This window comes from Marmota marmota, unplaced genomic scaffold (genome assembly GCF_001458135.2).
Source record: "Marmota marmota marmota unplaced genomic scaffold, marMar, whole genome shotgun sequence".
Classification (NCBI taxonomy): domain Eukaryota; kingdom Metazoa; phylum Chordata; class Mammalia; order Rodentia; family Sciuridae; genus Marmota; species Marmota marmota.
Window position 1 is genome coordinate 8,258,755 of NW_026000185.1, and position 12,996 is coordinate 8,271,750.

Sequence of the window (12,996 nt, forward strand, 5' to 3'; positions counted from 1 at the left end):
CGCATGCACCGAGCGGGGCGCTTTCCGGCAGCGAGGAGGAACTCTACGTTGCTTCGCGCCACTTGACGACACCTGCGCGCGGCGCCGGGCGGTAGCGCGGCAGTCATGGCGTCGCCCTTCAGCGGGGCGCTGCAGCTGACCGACCTGGACGACTTCATCGGGCCGTCCCAGGTGGGCAGGCAGGCCGCCCGCTTACGTGGAATAGAGATCGGGCTCTCACAGGCGGCTCGCGTGGGACGGGCTGCCGGTGTCGGCCGTGGGGCGGCCCACTGGGGCAGGACGGGATATCCCGGACGGTGTCGGGGAACGGCCCACAGTCTACGGCGGGGGACAAGAGTGTCAAGGGTGCAGTTCACTAGGGCACATGGGGGAACCAGACAGACAGCAATGGGTGTCAAGAACGGCCCACTTGGAGCCCAGTGGAGGGACCGGCTGCACCAGGCTGGAAGCTGGTGCCCATATCTGGCAGGGCCTGCCTGTAACTGCCAGGGCTCTGCACAGCCAAAGCTGAAAAGCACCACCCCAGATTAACCGAGCGGGGCTGGTCTACAGGGCAGGCAAGATGAGCTGCAGCCACCTCCTGTGAGGTGGGAAGGAAGTGGCCACTATGGTTTTGGAATCGCAAGACAGAACTCAAGGAGACGGGAGAGCCAGACTTGCTTCCAGGGCTATGTGGAGTGGTGACCAACAGATGTCACCAAGGGAAGCATTCCTTGGTTCCCTCAGTAGCCATTAACTTTGACCTCTTCTTGGTGGCTGCACCACTGTCTGCCCTTGGGTCAAAGGTCAGGAATGGAGGTCCCTGCAGATGGGCAGTTTGCAGGCCTAGTTGGTGCTGGCCTTCATACTGATCCACACTTGTGGAGTGAGTGACCTTGATGTTAGACTCCAGTGCCTAGTGCAGAGGAGGGCAGCCTGGGACAGCCTCAGTAGCAGGAAGATGGTGGGTCCATCCTGTCCTGGGCAGAGCCTTATACCATGGGGCCAGCCATTCTTGAGGCTCAGCTACCTCAGGAGCTCCTTCACAGAACAGGTTTGGGATCTCTTCCTGGTATAGGATTGCATCAAGCCTGTGAAAGTGGATAAGAGGCCTGGAAGTGGTGTGGCCAGGATCCACATCGAGGATGATGGGAGTTACTTCCAAGTTAATCAGGTAAGGCATGGAGCCCCACCACAGTCCAGCTGCATGGGCTGAAGCATGTTTTCTCTGCTTCATCCAGTTGCAATGTGGTAGCCTTGAGACTTTCCACGTTCTGCCAGTCATTTCATATTGGTCTGTTCACTGACTGCTGGGGCACCAGGTCAGAGTACTTGGGGAGCAGACTGGGTGCCCAGGCTGAGCAGCAGGACTGATTTGTTCTACAGACATGGTGGGTCCTGCTGCCCTCTCCTAAGTTCTAGGATGAGATCTTGGAGCCTGCCTACTTGCTCTTTTACCAAGTGAACACGAGTTCCCAATGCTATAGTATTAAGACTGACCCCAACCACCTGCCATTTGGGCTTCAAAACTACATTCACAGGGCTAGAGTTGTGACTCAGTGGCAGAGCACTTGCCCAGCATGTGTGAGGCACTGGGTTAGATTCTCAGCACCACATATAAACAAACAAAATAAAGGTCCATTGACAAATAAATAAGTAAATATACATACGTGTGTGTGTGTGTGTGTGTGTATGTGTATGTATATATATATAAACAAACTAAACTCACCACTGGGCTGAGAAATGATGCTCTGTCTGCCTGGCCAGGAATCCTCCCTGAATGGGAACCTTTCTTGGTTCATGGTGTGGGGTGTGCAGATGCCTGTGATGAGCAGGATCACATGGTCACAAGAAAGCTGACTTTTGCTCTTTGCAGGATGGTGACTCAAGGCATGCCATGGCTGGGGCTGGTGCAGCTGAGAGGGCCTGATTCTTTCAAGGGTTCCATAAGTGAAGGGACCCAGGGAAGGTGCTGGGCACTCATGGGCACTGCTGTCCAGAGCTGTGGCTATTGATTTGAAGGAGCACTGCAGCCTCCCTTGGCACATCACAGCCCAGGCCTGTGGGTTCTTAGCTTTTCAGTGTGGGCTAATCTCAGATGTGGCTGCAGCACAGCACACAGACCTAGTGGGAGGTAGCTCAAAGGACCTCCAATTCAGAACCTCACCCCTGAAGCTCTCCTGTCTCCAGCTCAAACCAGGCTCATGTCTGTAAGGGGGAGTCAGGGGCTTTAGCTGGGATCATCTTGATTGGAAAACCCATTGAATACCCTCCTAGAGGACCAGCCTGAACACCAGCATCTCGAGGCTCTACCTCTGTCTGGCCGAGCCAGCTCTTGGCATTACCTCCTTCTTTTAGAGCCTATTCCCACAGGCCTACACATGCACAGCAGGGCCAGCATCCCCTCCAGCAGGCAAGTCTACTGCTTTTGTGCTGACTGAACGCAAGCAAGCCCTATTCATACAAGTTTGATGTGCTAGTTGAGTTTGTCCCAAAAGTTGAGTTTGATGTCAGTGTGAAAACTTAGGATGTGTACTAGTATTTTGTGTAACATTTTTTAATTTTAAAAAATGTTAAATTTTTAATATTTTAATTTTTAAAAATATTGAGTGGCAGGGCTGGGCATGTGACTCAGGGATTGAGTGCTTGCCTAGCACGTACAAAGCCCTAGATTTAATCTTCAGGACCACAGAAAGTAAATGAAAATAAAAATCGAGTGGCACCCAACTAGACACCATGTTGGCTGCCAGTGTGTTGTAAGCAGAAGAGCACAGGCCCCTGTGGGATCTGCGCTCCTGAGAGGAGCCCTGCAAGGGGACCGTTGTCCTAGGTCCATGCCCCTTCTACAGGATGGTGGGACCCAGAAGCTAGCAAAAGCCAGGGTCTCACTGAACGACTGCCTGGCATGTAGTGGCTGTGTCACCTCGGCAGAGACTGTCCTTATCACCCAGCAGAGCCATGAGGAGCTGCGGAAGGTTCTAGATGCTAACAAGGTAAGTGGTACAGATTGGCCCAGCAGCCCAGGGCATATTTCTTCAGGGGCAGCTCACCTGGTGCCACTTGTCCTTCCTTCAGGTGACTCCCATATCTCTTGGGTCTTGCCATGCTCTGAGATGCCAGGCCCTAGCTCTCTCCTGAATGTACCCCCATGTGCTGGGCTCCACTGGGGCAGCAGGCTCTCTCCAGAACCATTGGCATCTGGCTTGACAGGCTGGGAGCTGGATCTTACAAACCTGCAGAGTAAGTGCCTCTCCTCACCTTGCAGACTGCAGCACCCAGTGAGCAGCGGCTGGTTGTCATTTCTGTCTCACCCCAGTCCAGAGCATCGCTGGCTGCAAGGTTTCAGCTAAATCCTACAGACACTGCCAGGAAATTAACTTCATTCTTTAAAAAAATAGGTAGGTGTGGAACCTTGGGTGAATACCATGGCCCCAAACATGGGTGTTGAGCATGGGGATGCTTCCCACTTCCAAGTCACAGTCACTCAGCCCTGAACTCAGACACTTGATGTGTTCCCAGTGGGACTTCATCTTGAGGTTGCTTGACAGTGGAGAGCAGCAGCTCTTTTTTCTTTTAAGATGTTGATGGCCCTCTATTTATTTACGTATTAACTTATTTTTAGTTGTAGTTGGACACAATAGCTTTATTTTATTTATTTTTATATGGTGCTAAGGATTGAACCCAGGGCCTCACATGTGCTGGGTGAGTGCTCCACCGCTCAGCCCCAGCCCCTGGACCTTTATTTTATTCATTAAGCGGTGCTGAGAATCCAGCGCTCCACCACTGAGCCACAGCCCCACACACGGTAGGCACTCATTCCACCGCTGAGCCACAACCCCAGCCCCTGGACCTTCATTTTATTCATTTATTTATATGCAGTGCTGAGAATCTAGCCCGATGCCTCACACAATAGGCAAACACTCTACCATTGAGCCACAGCCCAGCCCACCTCTTTTTTGTTGTTGTTGTTCCAGAAATTAAAGCCAGAGGCATTTATCCCCTGAGCCACATCCCCAGCCCTTTTCATTTTTTGAGACAGGGTTTTGCTAAGTTGCTAAGGCTGGTTTTGAACTCACAACCCTCCTGCCTCAGCCTCCCACACGTGTGGCCACTGTGCCTGGTGGGGAGCAACACCTCTGAAGCGCAGCCATCTGCTCCGACTTGCACTCTTCCCACACGAGGAACTCACCACCCTGTGTGTTTCTTACCTGTTGCTCTGAAGGCACAAGTTCCAGGGCTGTGTTGGACACTGGTCAGCCACATCCAGACTTGGTTGGTCACTGGGCTAGGGGAGGAAATGAGTATCCTGAGAGCCCCTGGCTAGATTGGGGTGCTAGTGCCAGAGTGGCCAGCACCCCCACCCTAGTGGGAAGTGAAAGGGGGTGTTCACAGGCCCCTTTCACAGAATGTTCCTTTACCTGGTAGACAGGTTAATGCCTGGTCGTCCTCCCATGACCAGGGGGGTCTCTCACCAGAAACTTGCTGACACTGGCCCTATCTGGCTGTCCTGGTCCCTCAGACCCTGGGGAAGCTGGCCTAGGGCTGCGCCTGGTCCAATGGAAGATGGAAGTCAGTATGGCACCATCCAAGAAAACAAATTCAAAGATTTTTCCTTCTGGATCCTGGCGGGGAGGGTGCAGTAAGTCAGAAGGGCAGCCCTTTACTGGAGTCAAACAGGTTTCTGCAGGAGTTTAGTTGATGGGTTTAGAGCAAGCAGGTACAATTGCCCAGAATCTCACTGTGACTAAGTGGCATTCACCTGGGACTTCTGCACAGTCTGGGGGGATGGGGAACAGTGGGCAACAGCCCAGGAGGAGATGGTCCCTTGGAGCTGGCTGTGTAAAAAAGATGTTTGGACATACTGCTATGAGGACCTGGGAAGAGGTGGAGCACTAGGAATTGTCCAGGAGCCTGAGCCCTGCTCCAGTGTGAGAAAGCCAAACCTTAGAAATCAAACAGGAGGGCTGGGGATGTGGCTCAAGCGGTAGCACGCTCTCCTGGCATGCATGCGGCCCGGGTTCCATCCTCAGCACCACATACAAAGATGTTGTGTCAGGGCTGAGGATGTGGCTCAAGCGGTAGTGCGCTCGCCTGGCATGCGTGCGACCTGGGTTCGATCCTCAGCACCACATACAAACAAAGATGTTATTTCCGCCGAAAACTAAAAAATAAATAAATATTTAAAAAAAAAAAAAAAGATGTGTCCGCCGAAAACTAAAAAATATTAAAAAAAAAAGAAATCAAACAGGAACCAGGTATGGTGGCACACGCCTGTAATCCCAGCAGCTAGGGAGGCTGAAGCAGGAGGATCACAGGTTCAAGGCCAGCCCCAGCAACTTAGTGAGGTCTTGAGTAACTTAGTGAGACCTTGTCTCAAAATGAAAAATAAAAAGGGTGGTGATGTTACTCAGTGGCTAAGCACCCCTGGGTTCAATCCCCAGTACAAAAAAATAAATAAATAAACAGGAGTTCACTGCAGTGGGAGATGCATCACAGGAAGTTGTCCCCTGGCCCCAGGCAGCACCTGGCTTATCCCAATGGCACAGGCTGTTCCGTGCTTCCTGGGGCTGCAGTAGAAGCAACTGGTGCCGCTGGGGGCAGTGCCCTATTTTTGGGGATGTGAACAGTGCTGCCCCTGCTGTGGCCAGCACCAGAAGGGTCACCCATGGCTGGTGCCAGCTGTGGTGGGGGTCAAGCTTGTGCCTTTTTTCCAGGGGCGCACTTCGTCTTCGACACTGCCTTCTCAAGGAACTTGAGCCTCCTTGAGAGCCAGCGAGAGTTCGTGCGGCGATTCCGAGATCGAGCCAACTCCAGAGTGGCCTTGCCTGTGCTGGCTTCTGCCTGCCCAGGTGTGTTCATGGTTGTGCAGGTGGCAAGGTTCCAAATCATGTGGTTAAAAGCTGACCATACCAGCAGCAAGGCTCAGGACCTGGAGAGCAGGTGGGGAGGCAGAGCTCTTGGACCAGTCAGTACCTCAGGCCTCTTGGAGGAGGCGCCCCATCAGGAAAATGCCTGCAGTCTCTCCCCTTCTGTGGCCTGGAGGCTGGTACTCCTGGTGACAGGGGTGACAGAATGGGAATGCTATCTTTGCTGCGGTCACTTTTTGTACAAGTTGGTCTACCCCCTGAGTGTTGCATCGCTGTCAAGCAGAGAGGCACTCTATGAGCCACCCAGGCCTGCCCTGTGCCCAACTGAGACCTGTTGGTTCTGCCGGCACAGGCTGGATCTGCTATGCTGAGAAGACCCATGGCAGCTTCATCCTCCCCTACATCAGCACGGCCCGGTCCCCACAGCAGGTCATGGGCTCCCTGGTCAAGGACTTCTTCGCCCAACAGCAGGTAACAGCCTTAGGTCGTGTAGGGCAGCACGCTGGAGAGTGGCAGCTGTGACCCTGGCATTGGTGGCCCTGGCTCCAGTCACTGTGGCTGTGGCCATGTACCCTCTGGAGGCATTTGGGGTCATAAGCATTAATGGCAGCTGCCTATGAAGGTGCTCTTCACTCACCTAGAGGTGGCCCAGCCCCTCGGGAGCAAGAGGCCTAAGCCAGGCTGCAATCAGGTGACCTCCACAGGCTGCTGGGTAAACAAGGGCACCTGCTGAGCCATGAGGACTCCAAACTGGTGCCACTGGCCCACAGGAGGCGGGGAGCCTACACTTCTCCTGACCTTAGTCCTGTGCTGTGCTGCTTCTGCACGGACACAGGCTTCCTTGAAGTCTGTGTGTGGTGCTGGAATCGAAACCCAGGCCTCATGCATGCTAGGCAAGTGCTCTGGTGCCAAGTCAGGTTCCTGGCCCTCAGATCTCCTGCACCACAACCTGCTTTTTCTGTTGACCCCAGAACCATGAAGGCTGAGGCCTCTTCCTCTGCTGGAGCTGGGTGCTGCAGGACCTGTGGCGTCCACTGCAGGGCCACGGCATCAGTGAGGAGGCTGCTGGGAAGCAGTGCCAGCCTGAAGGGCTGTTCAAGGCCAGCTGCATGGCCACCTCTCACCTCGCTTGTCACAGAGCGAGCTGTAGTCAGGTGGGACCAAGTTTCTCTCCTCCTGTAGCGCCTGGCCCCCGACAAGGTGTACCATGTCACAGTGATGCCCTGCTACGACAAAAAGCTGGAGGCCTCCAGGCCCGACTTCTATAGCCAGGAGCACCAGGCTCGAGATGTGGACTGCGTCCTCACTACAGGTATTGTCCGCACCCAGGAGGCAGGGCATTCTCAGCTGACCCCTCTGGGACACCTGCAGCCCTTGGGCCTGGAGTTCCTTGTTGGCTTGAGTGGGTCTGGGGGTTGTGGAAAGGCTCCAGTTCAGCCTTCTGACTCACATGTGCTCCCCATTTCTGAGTTGAGAAGTCTCAGAGTCTCTCAAGTACTAGCAAGATGGGAAAATGAACTGCCCAGGAGGCTGGGCAGACAGCACTAGACCAGCACAGTTACCTGGTTCACCTTATGCCACCCTGAGGGAATGAGGCAGCCATGAGGGTCTTTAGAGGGGTCATCCTTTCCCACCACTGGCTGGGTGAATATGTGGGCCTGCTGGGGCCAAGATGCAGCTGCCAGGCATGCGGACAGCTTGAGGTTCGAGCGGTTGGAGCACCCGTGCTGTGGTCCCACACAGGAGAAGTCCTCGAGCTGCTGGAAGAGGAGGGGGTCTCGCTCTCAGAGCTGGAGCCAGCCCCTCTGGATGGCCTGTAAGTCAGCAGAGGGAACCAGGCTGCCGTGGGGTGGGCAGTGCCTCTCCTTCCCTCCCATGGCCTGCCCCAGGCCTGAGAGGCACAGCCCAACTTGGAGAGGCCTGAGCTCCCCGGGACAGTGTCAGACACACCAGGGGCCCTGGGGTCATTCCAAGACGTTCCTTTGTGCCCAGGACTTGTTTCCCACCTAGAAAAGCTTGAACATAGCTGTGCTGAGGCCCTGCTCTCCTCACCCACACTGACCTGCCCCTTCCACAGGTCCAGCAGCACATCTGCTGAGGAGCCCATCAGCCACCGGGGTGGGGGCTCAGGGGGCTACCTGGAGCATGTGTTCCGGCATGCAGCAAGAGAGCTCTTTGGAGTCCATGTGGATGAGGTCACCTACAGGCCTTTGAGGTCAGTGGGGTGGCCTGGGGCACCAGGACAGGATAGCCATAAAGCTCCTAGACTGGTGCCTCCCCAGCCCTGGGTCCTCTTGGTGGGCTTGGTGGTAGACCCTGGAGCACTGGGCACAAGTGGGGGCCTCAGTTTCCCCCTTAGCAAAGATCCTGAGCCCAAGGCCGCTGTCCTCAGGACAGGTGGATACCAGTGACACCTGCATCTGGGAGGGAGGGCAAGGCTAGGTCCTCCCTTGCCATGCCTCAAGACCAGCCTTAGGAAAGGGGACTCGCATTTCACAGGTGAGGAGACAGACCTGGGAGAGGTTAAGGTCACCTGTTGGACTTCTGGTTGGAGGGAGCACTCCACTCGTTCTACCCTCCCTCCCCTGCCCAGGAGCAGGGGGTGGAAGTGCTGAGTTCCCCTATCCCAGCAGGGCCCCTGTGTGTGTACAGGAGCCTGGTGTTGGTGGTGCATATAGTCTCTCCCATCCTCAGGAACAGGGACTTCCAGGAGGTGACCCTGGAGAGGGAGGGCCAGGTGCTGCTACACTTTGCCACTGCCTATGGCTTCCGCAACATCCAGAACCTGGTCCAGAAGCTCAAGCGAGGCCGCTGCCCCTACCATTATGTGGAGGTCATGGCCTGCCCCTCAGGTGCACCTCCCGGCAGGAGATGGCAGGGGCGGGGGCTGCTGGGATGGAGTTGGCAGCACCCCTCCAGCGCTGGAGGAGGTGAGTGGGGAGAGGGTGTGCACTTTGACCCCACCTGACACTCTTGTGACCATAACCTGTTCTGCACAGGATGCCTGAATGGTGGAGGCCAACTCAAGGCCCTGGACATGTCCAGCAAAGACCTTCTCCAGCAGGTGGAGAGCCTGTATAGCATGGTCAGGATGGAGACACCTGAGGATGTGCCTGGGGTCCAGGAGCTGTACCAACAGTGGCTGCAGGGTGAGAGCTCAGAGCGGGCCAGCCGCCTGCTGCACACCCAGTACCATGCCATAGAGAAGCCCAGCTCGGGCCTGAGCATCAGGTGGTAGGAGGCCTCGAGGTCTGCTGGGGCCAGCGCCCAGCAGCACAGCCTCTCACCTCAGACCCCAGGGCTCTCCCAGAAACAAAAGGAGCTGCACAGTGTGTTAGAGCCCATGTTAAAGTGGGTTCCAGATACACACAGGATTTCGTGGTCTGGAAATGTGACCTGTGCCTGCACACCCCGGGCTCTGTACTGGCTTTGCAGGTAGGGTGAGGGGTGGAAGATGAGGCTGAAGGTTCTCTGAGGTTTGGGACTCTCTTCCACTGGCCCTTCTATGGACATTGCCTTTCCTGGCCATGGTGGCTCTATAGTGAGGGGCTCCGGAGTTCCTGCAGGTGCTATCCCTGAAGTCTGGAATCACCTGGAAGCCACAGGGCAGGGGGCAGGTGACGACTAGTAGTGTCAAGTATGGGGACTGCTGCAGGAAAGGACATCTGGACTCCTGAAACTAGGGTTACAGAGTTGTGGGCCTAAGGTCAGCTCTGTATCTTAGGCTGCATCCTGCACAAGTCTTCCCTGGCCATCATGCCGCCATGGCTGGGTTCCTGCCAGGCCCGTCTCTGACCCAGTTTCACCTCTGATAAAGGACATGCCCAGCACGTCTGGAATCACTGCTGTCTTGGAGCGTCTGTGCCCCAAAGGGCCTCTCAGAGATTTATTCACTGAGCAGAACCCAGGCAGGACTGCTCAGGCACAGACAGGTGTGTGGCTGCACAGAGGTCCTGCAGGTCTACCTCCAGGAGCAGTGGAGGAGAGTACCACTTGCTGATCCTCAAAGGCTGGGCATACAGCCAGGCAGGTCCACAGAGGCCACCCTTGTGTGGGTCCAGGCAGACTGAGAGTCGTGGGAGGAGCAACATGGAGTTGAGTGGGCCCTGGGTGGCTCACTTCTGGTGGCCCAAGAGCCCCCACTGCAGTGCAAGGAGTGCCCGGGCCTGTGGCTGTGGTGGCTCCACAGCCTGCTGGAAGCAAGCCCGCTCCCTGCACAGCACCTCCAGGACCTCGGCTGGGGCCACTTTGCCTGTGAACTTGCGTACCGCCTCTTCTCTGTAGGGGAGGGGCACAGTGGGGAATGGCCGGACACTAGGCTACCCATGGGGGTGGGAAGGGACAGGGCACTGGATGGATGACAGGACGATACTTAATGTGGGCCTCTCCTGGTGCCAGGGACACTCAGCCCAATTAATGGCCCCCAGACACCTTAACTAACCAAATGGCTGCCAAGGAGGTCCCAGGGAAGGCAGGCTGGCATTGCCAGCTGGTTCCACAGGGAGATGCCTCCCAGGCTGCCTTAATGACTGTAGCTCAAGCCCCACCCATGGGGAGGCCCCAGACATGGCCATACTCACGCCACCCTCAGGAAGGGGTTGTACAGCAGCTCCTCGCCCAGGGTGGATGGCACAGTGGGCACATCGTCCTCATCTCTTTTCTGCAGCGACCATAGGCCCTTGTCATAACCAGGCTTTTCCTGACAGTCCCAGCCTGCTTGGCTGTGGCCACAGGGCCACATATCCTATGCGAAGCCAGCAGTGGCCACCAAGGCTAATCGTGCTGACCCTGGGGATTCTCCTGCAGCCAAAGAGAGCACATGCTCTCCCCACTGCACATCCCTCCCATTAAGGGGCAAGAAGTGGCCTACCTGGGCCCAAGACAGTTTGGCTCTCACGTGGTCATTGTGGGGCTCCACTGTGTGTGCAAACTCCAGGTTGCACAGTGTGTGCTCGTGGCCACAGAACACCTTCTGGAGAAAGGGCATTCAGTGTGCAGAGCACTACTGCAGGCAGAGGTGGGAGGCGCTCAGGACCTGGCCCTAGGCCCACCGTCTGGACCCGGACAGGGCATGAGGGTTCCCAGAGGAAGCACAGCACTAAGCAGGGTCTGGACCCCACGCACCGTCTGTGGGGGCAGGGTGCCAAGGGTCTCTGTCAGACTCTGGTACATCTGCTGGGCAGTGCCTTCCAAGTGCCAGCCACAGCCAGCCACGGACAGTGCGTCCCCTGTGGGAGGAGGGTAGGTAAGAGGAGATGGGAAGCCTGGTCAGAGAAGATGACAGGGTGACCTCTGGGCTGTGGGTACCCGAGAAGAGGGCAGGCGGGTCCAGGCTTTCATCCTCCCAAAGGAAGTAGCTCATGTGGCCAGAGGTATGGCCAGGCGTCAGGAGGCAGCGCACATGGATGGCCCCAAACTGCAGAGGGGCAAGCGGACCTGTGAGGGCGGGTCGGGGGTGGGTCGTCCCTTCCCGCATTTCCCATGTGGCATACTCAGTACTCACCCGTAGTTCCTCCTCATGTACCAGCATGCGGGTCAGCCCACAGATGCGTTCGTCCCCGCCCATCACCACCATCCCCGGTTGTAGACGCGCCAGCTCCACATTGCCCCGAGCGTGGTCCCTGTGGACCCGCAGCGGAGGGAGCAGTTACCTCTGGTCAGGGAAAGGCGTCTTCAAGCCTCCGTACGCCCCACCTGCACTCACCAGTGGTGGTGGGTGGTTAGCACCGTGGTCAAAGACACTCCCTCTCGGCCTGCGATCTCCAGCAGCTGAAAGGAATAAAGTCATAGTGATTTGGACGTCTGGGTGAGCTGCTCCCTCCATACTGCACCGCCGCAAGTACCTAGGACAGCGCAGAGGAGGGGCTGTATCCTGCGTACAATTAGCGGGCGCCCCGCTATACAAGGGCAGTTAAGCACTGGATAAAGGACACGCGTGCCAAGGCAGCCCTAACTTAGGAAGCCCCAAGATCATCTGGAGACCAGAGATCGAAGAAGAGGATGGGACAGTCTGCTCCAGCCAGGGTGGGGGATTTGGCGTGTAGCACTCAAGGCTGCCTAGACCTTCAATGGTGTTCCTGCCACCCCCGACCGTCCCTTACCCTCTTGGGCACCGCCACATCCACAGCCACAGCCTCTCGCGTGTCCTCCTCGATGACCAGGTACATGTAGTTATCCTCAAGCACAGGAATGACCTTGACTTTCATCGTGGCAGAACTCAGCCACCCCACGCCTCCTCCAAAAAAAGGCCCCCACAGCCTACTGAGCCCTTCTGGGCAAGACGGGGACACCGACAGACACACAAGCGCGCGCGCAGAAGGTGCAAAGAGCCCTGCTTCAGGAACTCCTGAAGATCCGCGTGCAGGTTCTAGGCGGCCTCGTTGGGGCCCCGCCTTCCGCTCGCAGCCCCGCCTCCCAACGGGCCCTGCCCCTAGTCCGCAGGCCACGCCTCCTCCCACCATCCCGCCCTGTAGCCACAGAGGGACCCCACACTCCAGACAGGTGGTCCCGAAAACCCCTCACGACACCTGTGCAGATGGCCTGGAGGACGCTCGACTGACCGACGGAGGCAGGGCCTTAGGCCCAGAGGGAGCCTGTCGTTCTACCGGCGGCTGGCCTTCACTGCCCGGCCAGGGACTGATGCTGGCTGGGGGGAATGCGCATGCGCAGTGGAGCATGGCGCATACGCTTTGACCTGGTTCCGGACACTTGCCGCCTGCTCACAGAAACCTTCCCTGCGCAAGCTTTCCGAGACTGCTACCAGTATTGGAATGTCCGCACCCTTCCTCTCAGGCTAGGGGTGGGGAGGGCTGTATAGCTTATTTACCAGCCTATCCCAAGTTTCGGCCAGCACCTGGAGGTACACAGAAGGCATCTATCTGAAGAGTGTACGAAGCACTAGCCAGACGCGGTGGTGCACAGCTGTAATCCCTGCTGCTCAGGAGGCTGAGGCAGGAGAATCGCGAGTTCAAAGCCAGCCTCAGCAAAAAAGAGGCGCTAAGCAACTCAGTGAAACCCGGATGTGGCTCAGTGGTTGAGTGCCCCTGAGTTCAATCCCGGGTACTAAAAAAAAAAAAAGAAAGAAAAGTGCACGAACCAGGTGCAGTGGCCAGTGTCTGTAATCCCAGCGCCCCAGGAGGTTGAGGCAGGA

General features: G+C 56.6%; 2 protein-coding genes across 7 annotated transcripts; one reads left to right on the top strand and one right to left on the bottom strand.

The window, feature by feature from the left end:
- Window positions 1–20: 20 nt before the first annotated feature.
- Ciao3 (cytosolic iron-sulfur assembly component 3) lies at window positions 21–9,685 on the top strand. Of its 3 annotated transcripts, none has more exons than XM_015490994.2 (11): window positions 21–171; window positions 1,058–1,153; window positions 2,829–2,972; window positions 3,245–3,377; window positions 5,694–5,828; window positions 6,199–6,317; window positions 7,029–7,158; window positions 7,590–7,662; window positions 7,924–8,061; window positions 8,541–8,698; window positions 8,846–9,685. In XM_015490994.2, exons 1-11 carry the CDS (start codon window positions 106–108, stop codon window positions 9,082–9,084), a joined length of 1,431 nt encoding a protein of 476 aa, XP_015346480.1. In that variant the 5' UTR covers window positions 21–105; the 3' UTR covers window positions 9,085–9,685. The 3 variants fall into 3 exon arrangements, with proteins under 3 accessions (XP_015346480.1, XP_048645389.1, XP_048645388.1); XM_048789431.1 differs by having other exon boundaries at window positions 37–171; window positions 2,810–2,972; XM_048789432.1 differs by lacking the exon at window positions 2,829–2,972.
- An 11-nt stretch (window positions 9,686–9,696) lies between these two features.
- Window positions 9,697–12,875, bottom strand: Haghl (hydroxyacylglutathione hydrolase like). Of its 4 annotated transcripts, none has more exons than XM_048789436.1 (8): window positions 12,374–12,875; window positions 11,948–12,078; window positions 11,551–11,615; window positions 11,154–11,467; window positions 10,971–11,074; window positions 10,717–10,818; window positions 10,427–10,506; window positions 9,697–10,124 (listed from the first exon to the last, which is right to left on the bottom strand). In XM_048789436.1, the coding sequence occupies exons 2-8, from the start codon at window positions 12,050–12,052 to the stop codon at window positions 9,962–9,964; spliced, it is 933 nt and encodes a 310-aa protein (XP_048645393.1). In that variant the 5' UTR covers window positions 12,053–12,078; window positions 12,374–12,875; the 3' UTR covers window positions 9,697–9,961. The 4 variants fall into 4 exon arrangements, with proteins under 4 accessions (XP_048645393.1, XP_048645392.1, XP_048645391.1 ...); XM_048789435.1 differs by lacking the exon at window positions 12,374–12,875 and having other exon boundaries at window positions 11,154–11,262; window positions 11,350–11,467; window positions 11,948–12,328; XM_048789434.1 differs by lacking the exon at window positions 12,374–12,875 and having other exon boundaries at window positions 10,717–10,815; window positions 11,948–12,330.
- Between the last annotated feature and the right edge of the window lie 121 nt (window positions 12,876–12,996).

Bases quoted from the DNA above. Each gene is read 5' to 3' on its own strand.
- Ciao3 (XM_015490994.2), top strand. From the start codon at position 106: ATGGCGTCGCCCTTCAGCGGGGCGCTGCAGCTGACCGACCTGGACGAC. The intron at 8,062-8,540 runs GTCAGTGGGGTG...TCCCATCCTCAG, and splicing joins GTCACCTACAGGCCTTTGAG to GAACAGGGACTTCCAGGAGG. The intron at 8,699-8,845 runs GTGCACCTCCCG...TGTTCTGCACAG, and splicing joins GGTCATGGCCTGCCCCTCAG to GATGCCTGAATGGTGGAGGC.
- Haghl (XM_015491000.2), bottom strand. From the start codon at position 12,307: ATGGTGGGAGGAGGCGTGGCCTGCGGACTAGGGGCAGGGCCCGTTGGG. The intron at 11,616-11,947 runs GTAAGGGACGGT...TATTCCTTTCAG, and splicing joins ATGTGGCGGTGCCCAAGAGG to CTGCTGGAGATCGCAGGCCG. The intron at 10,125-10,426 runs GTGAGTATGGCC...CCTCCCCTACAG, and splicing joins AACCCCTTCCTGAGGGTGGC to AGAAGAGGCGGTACGCAAGT.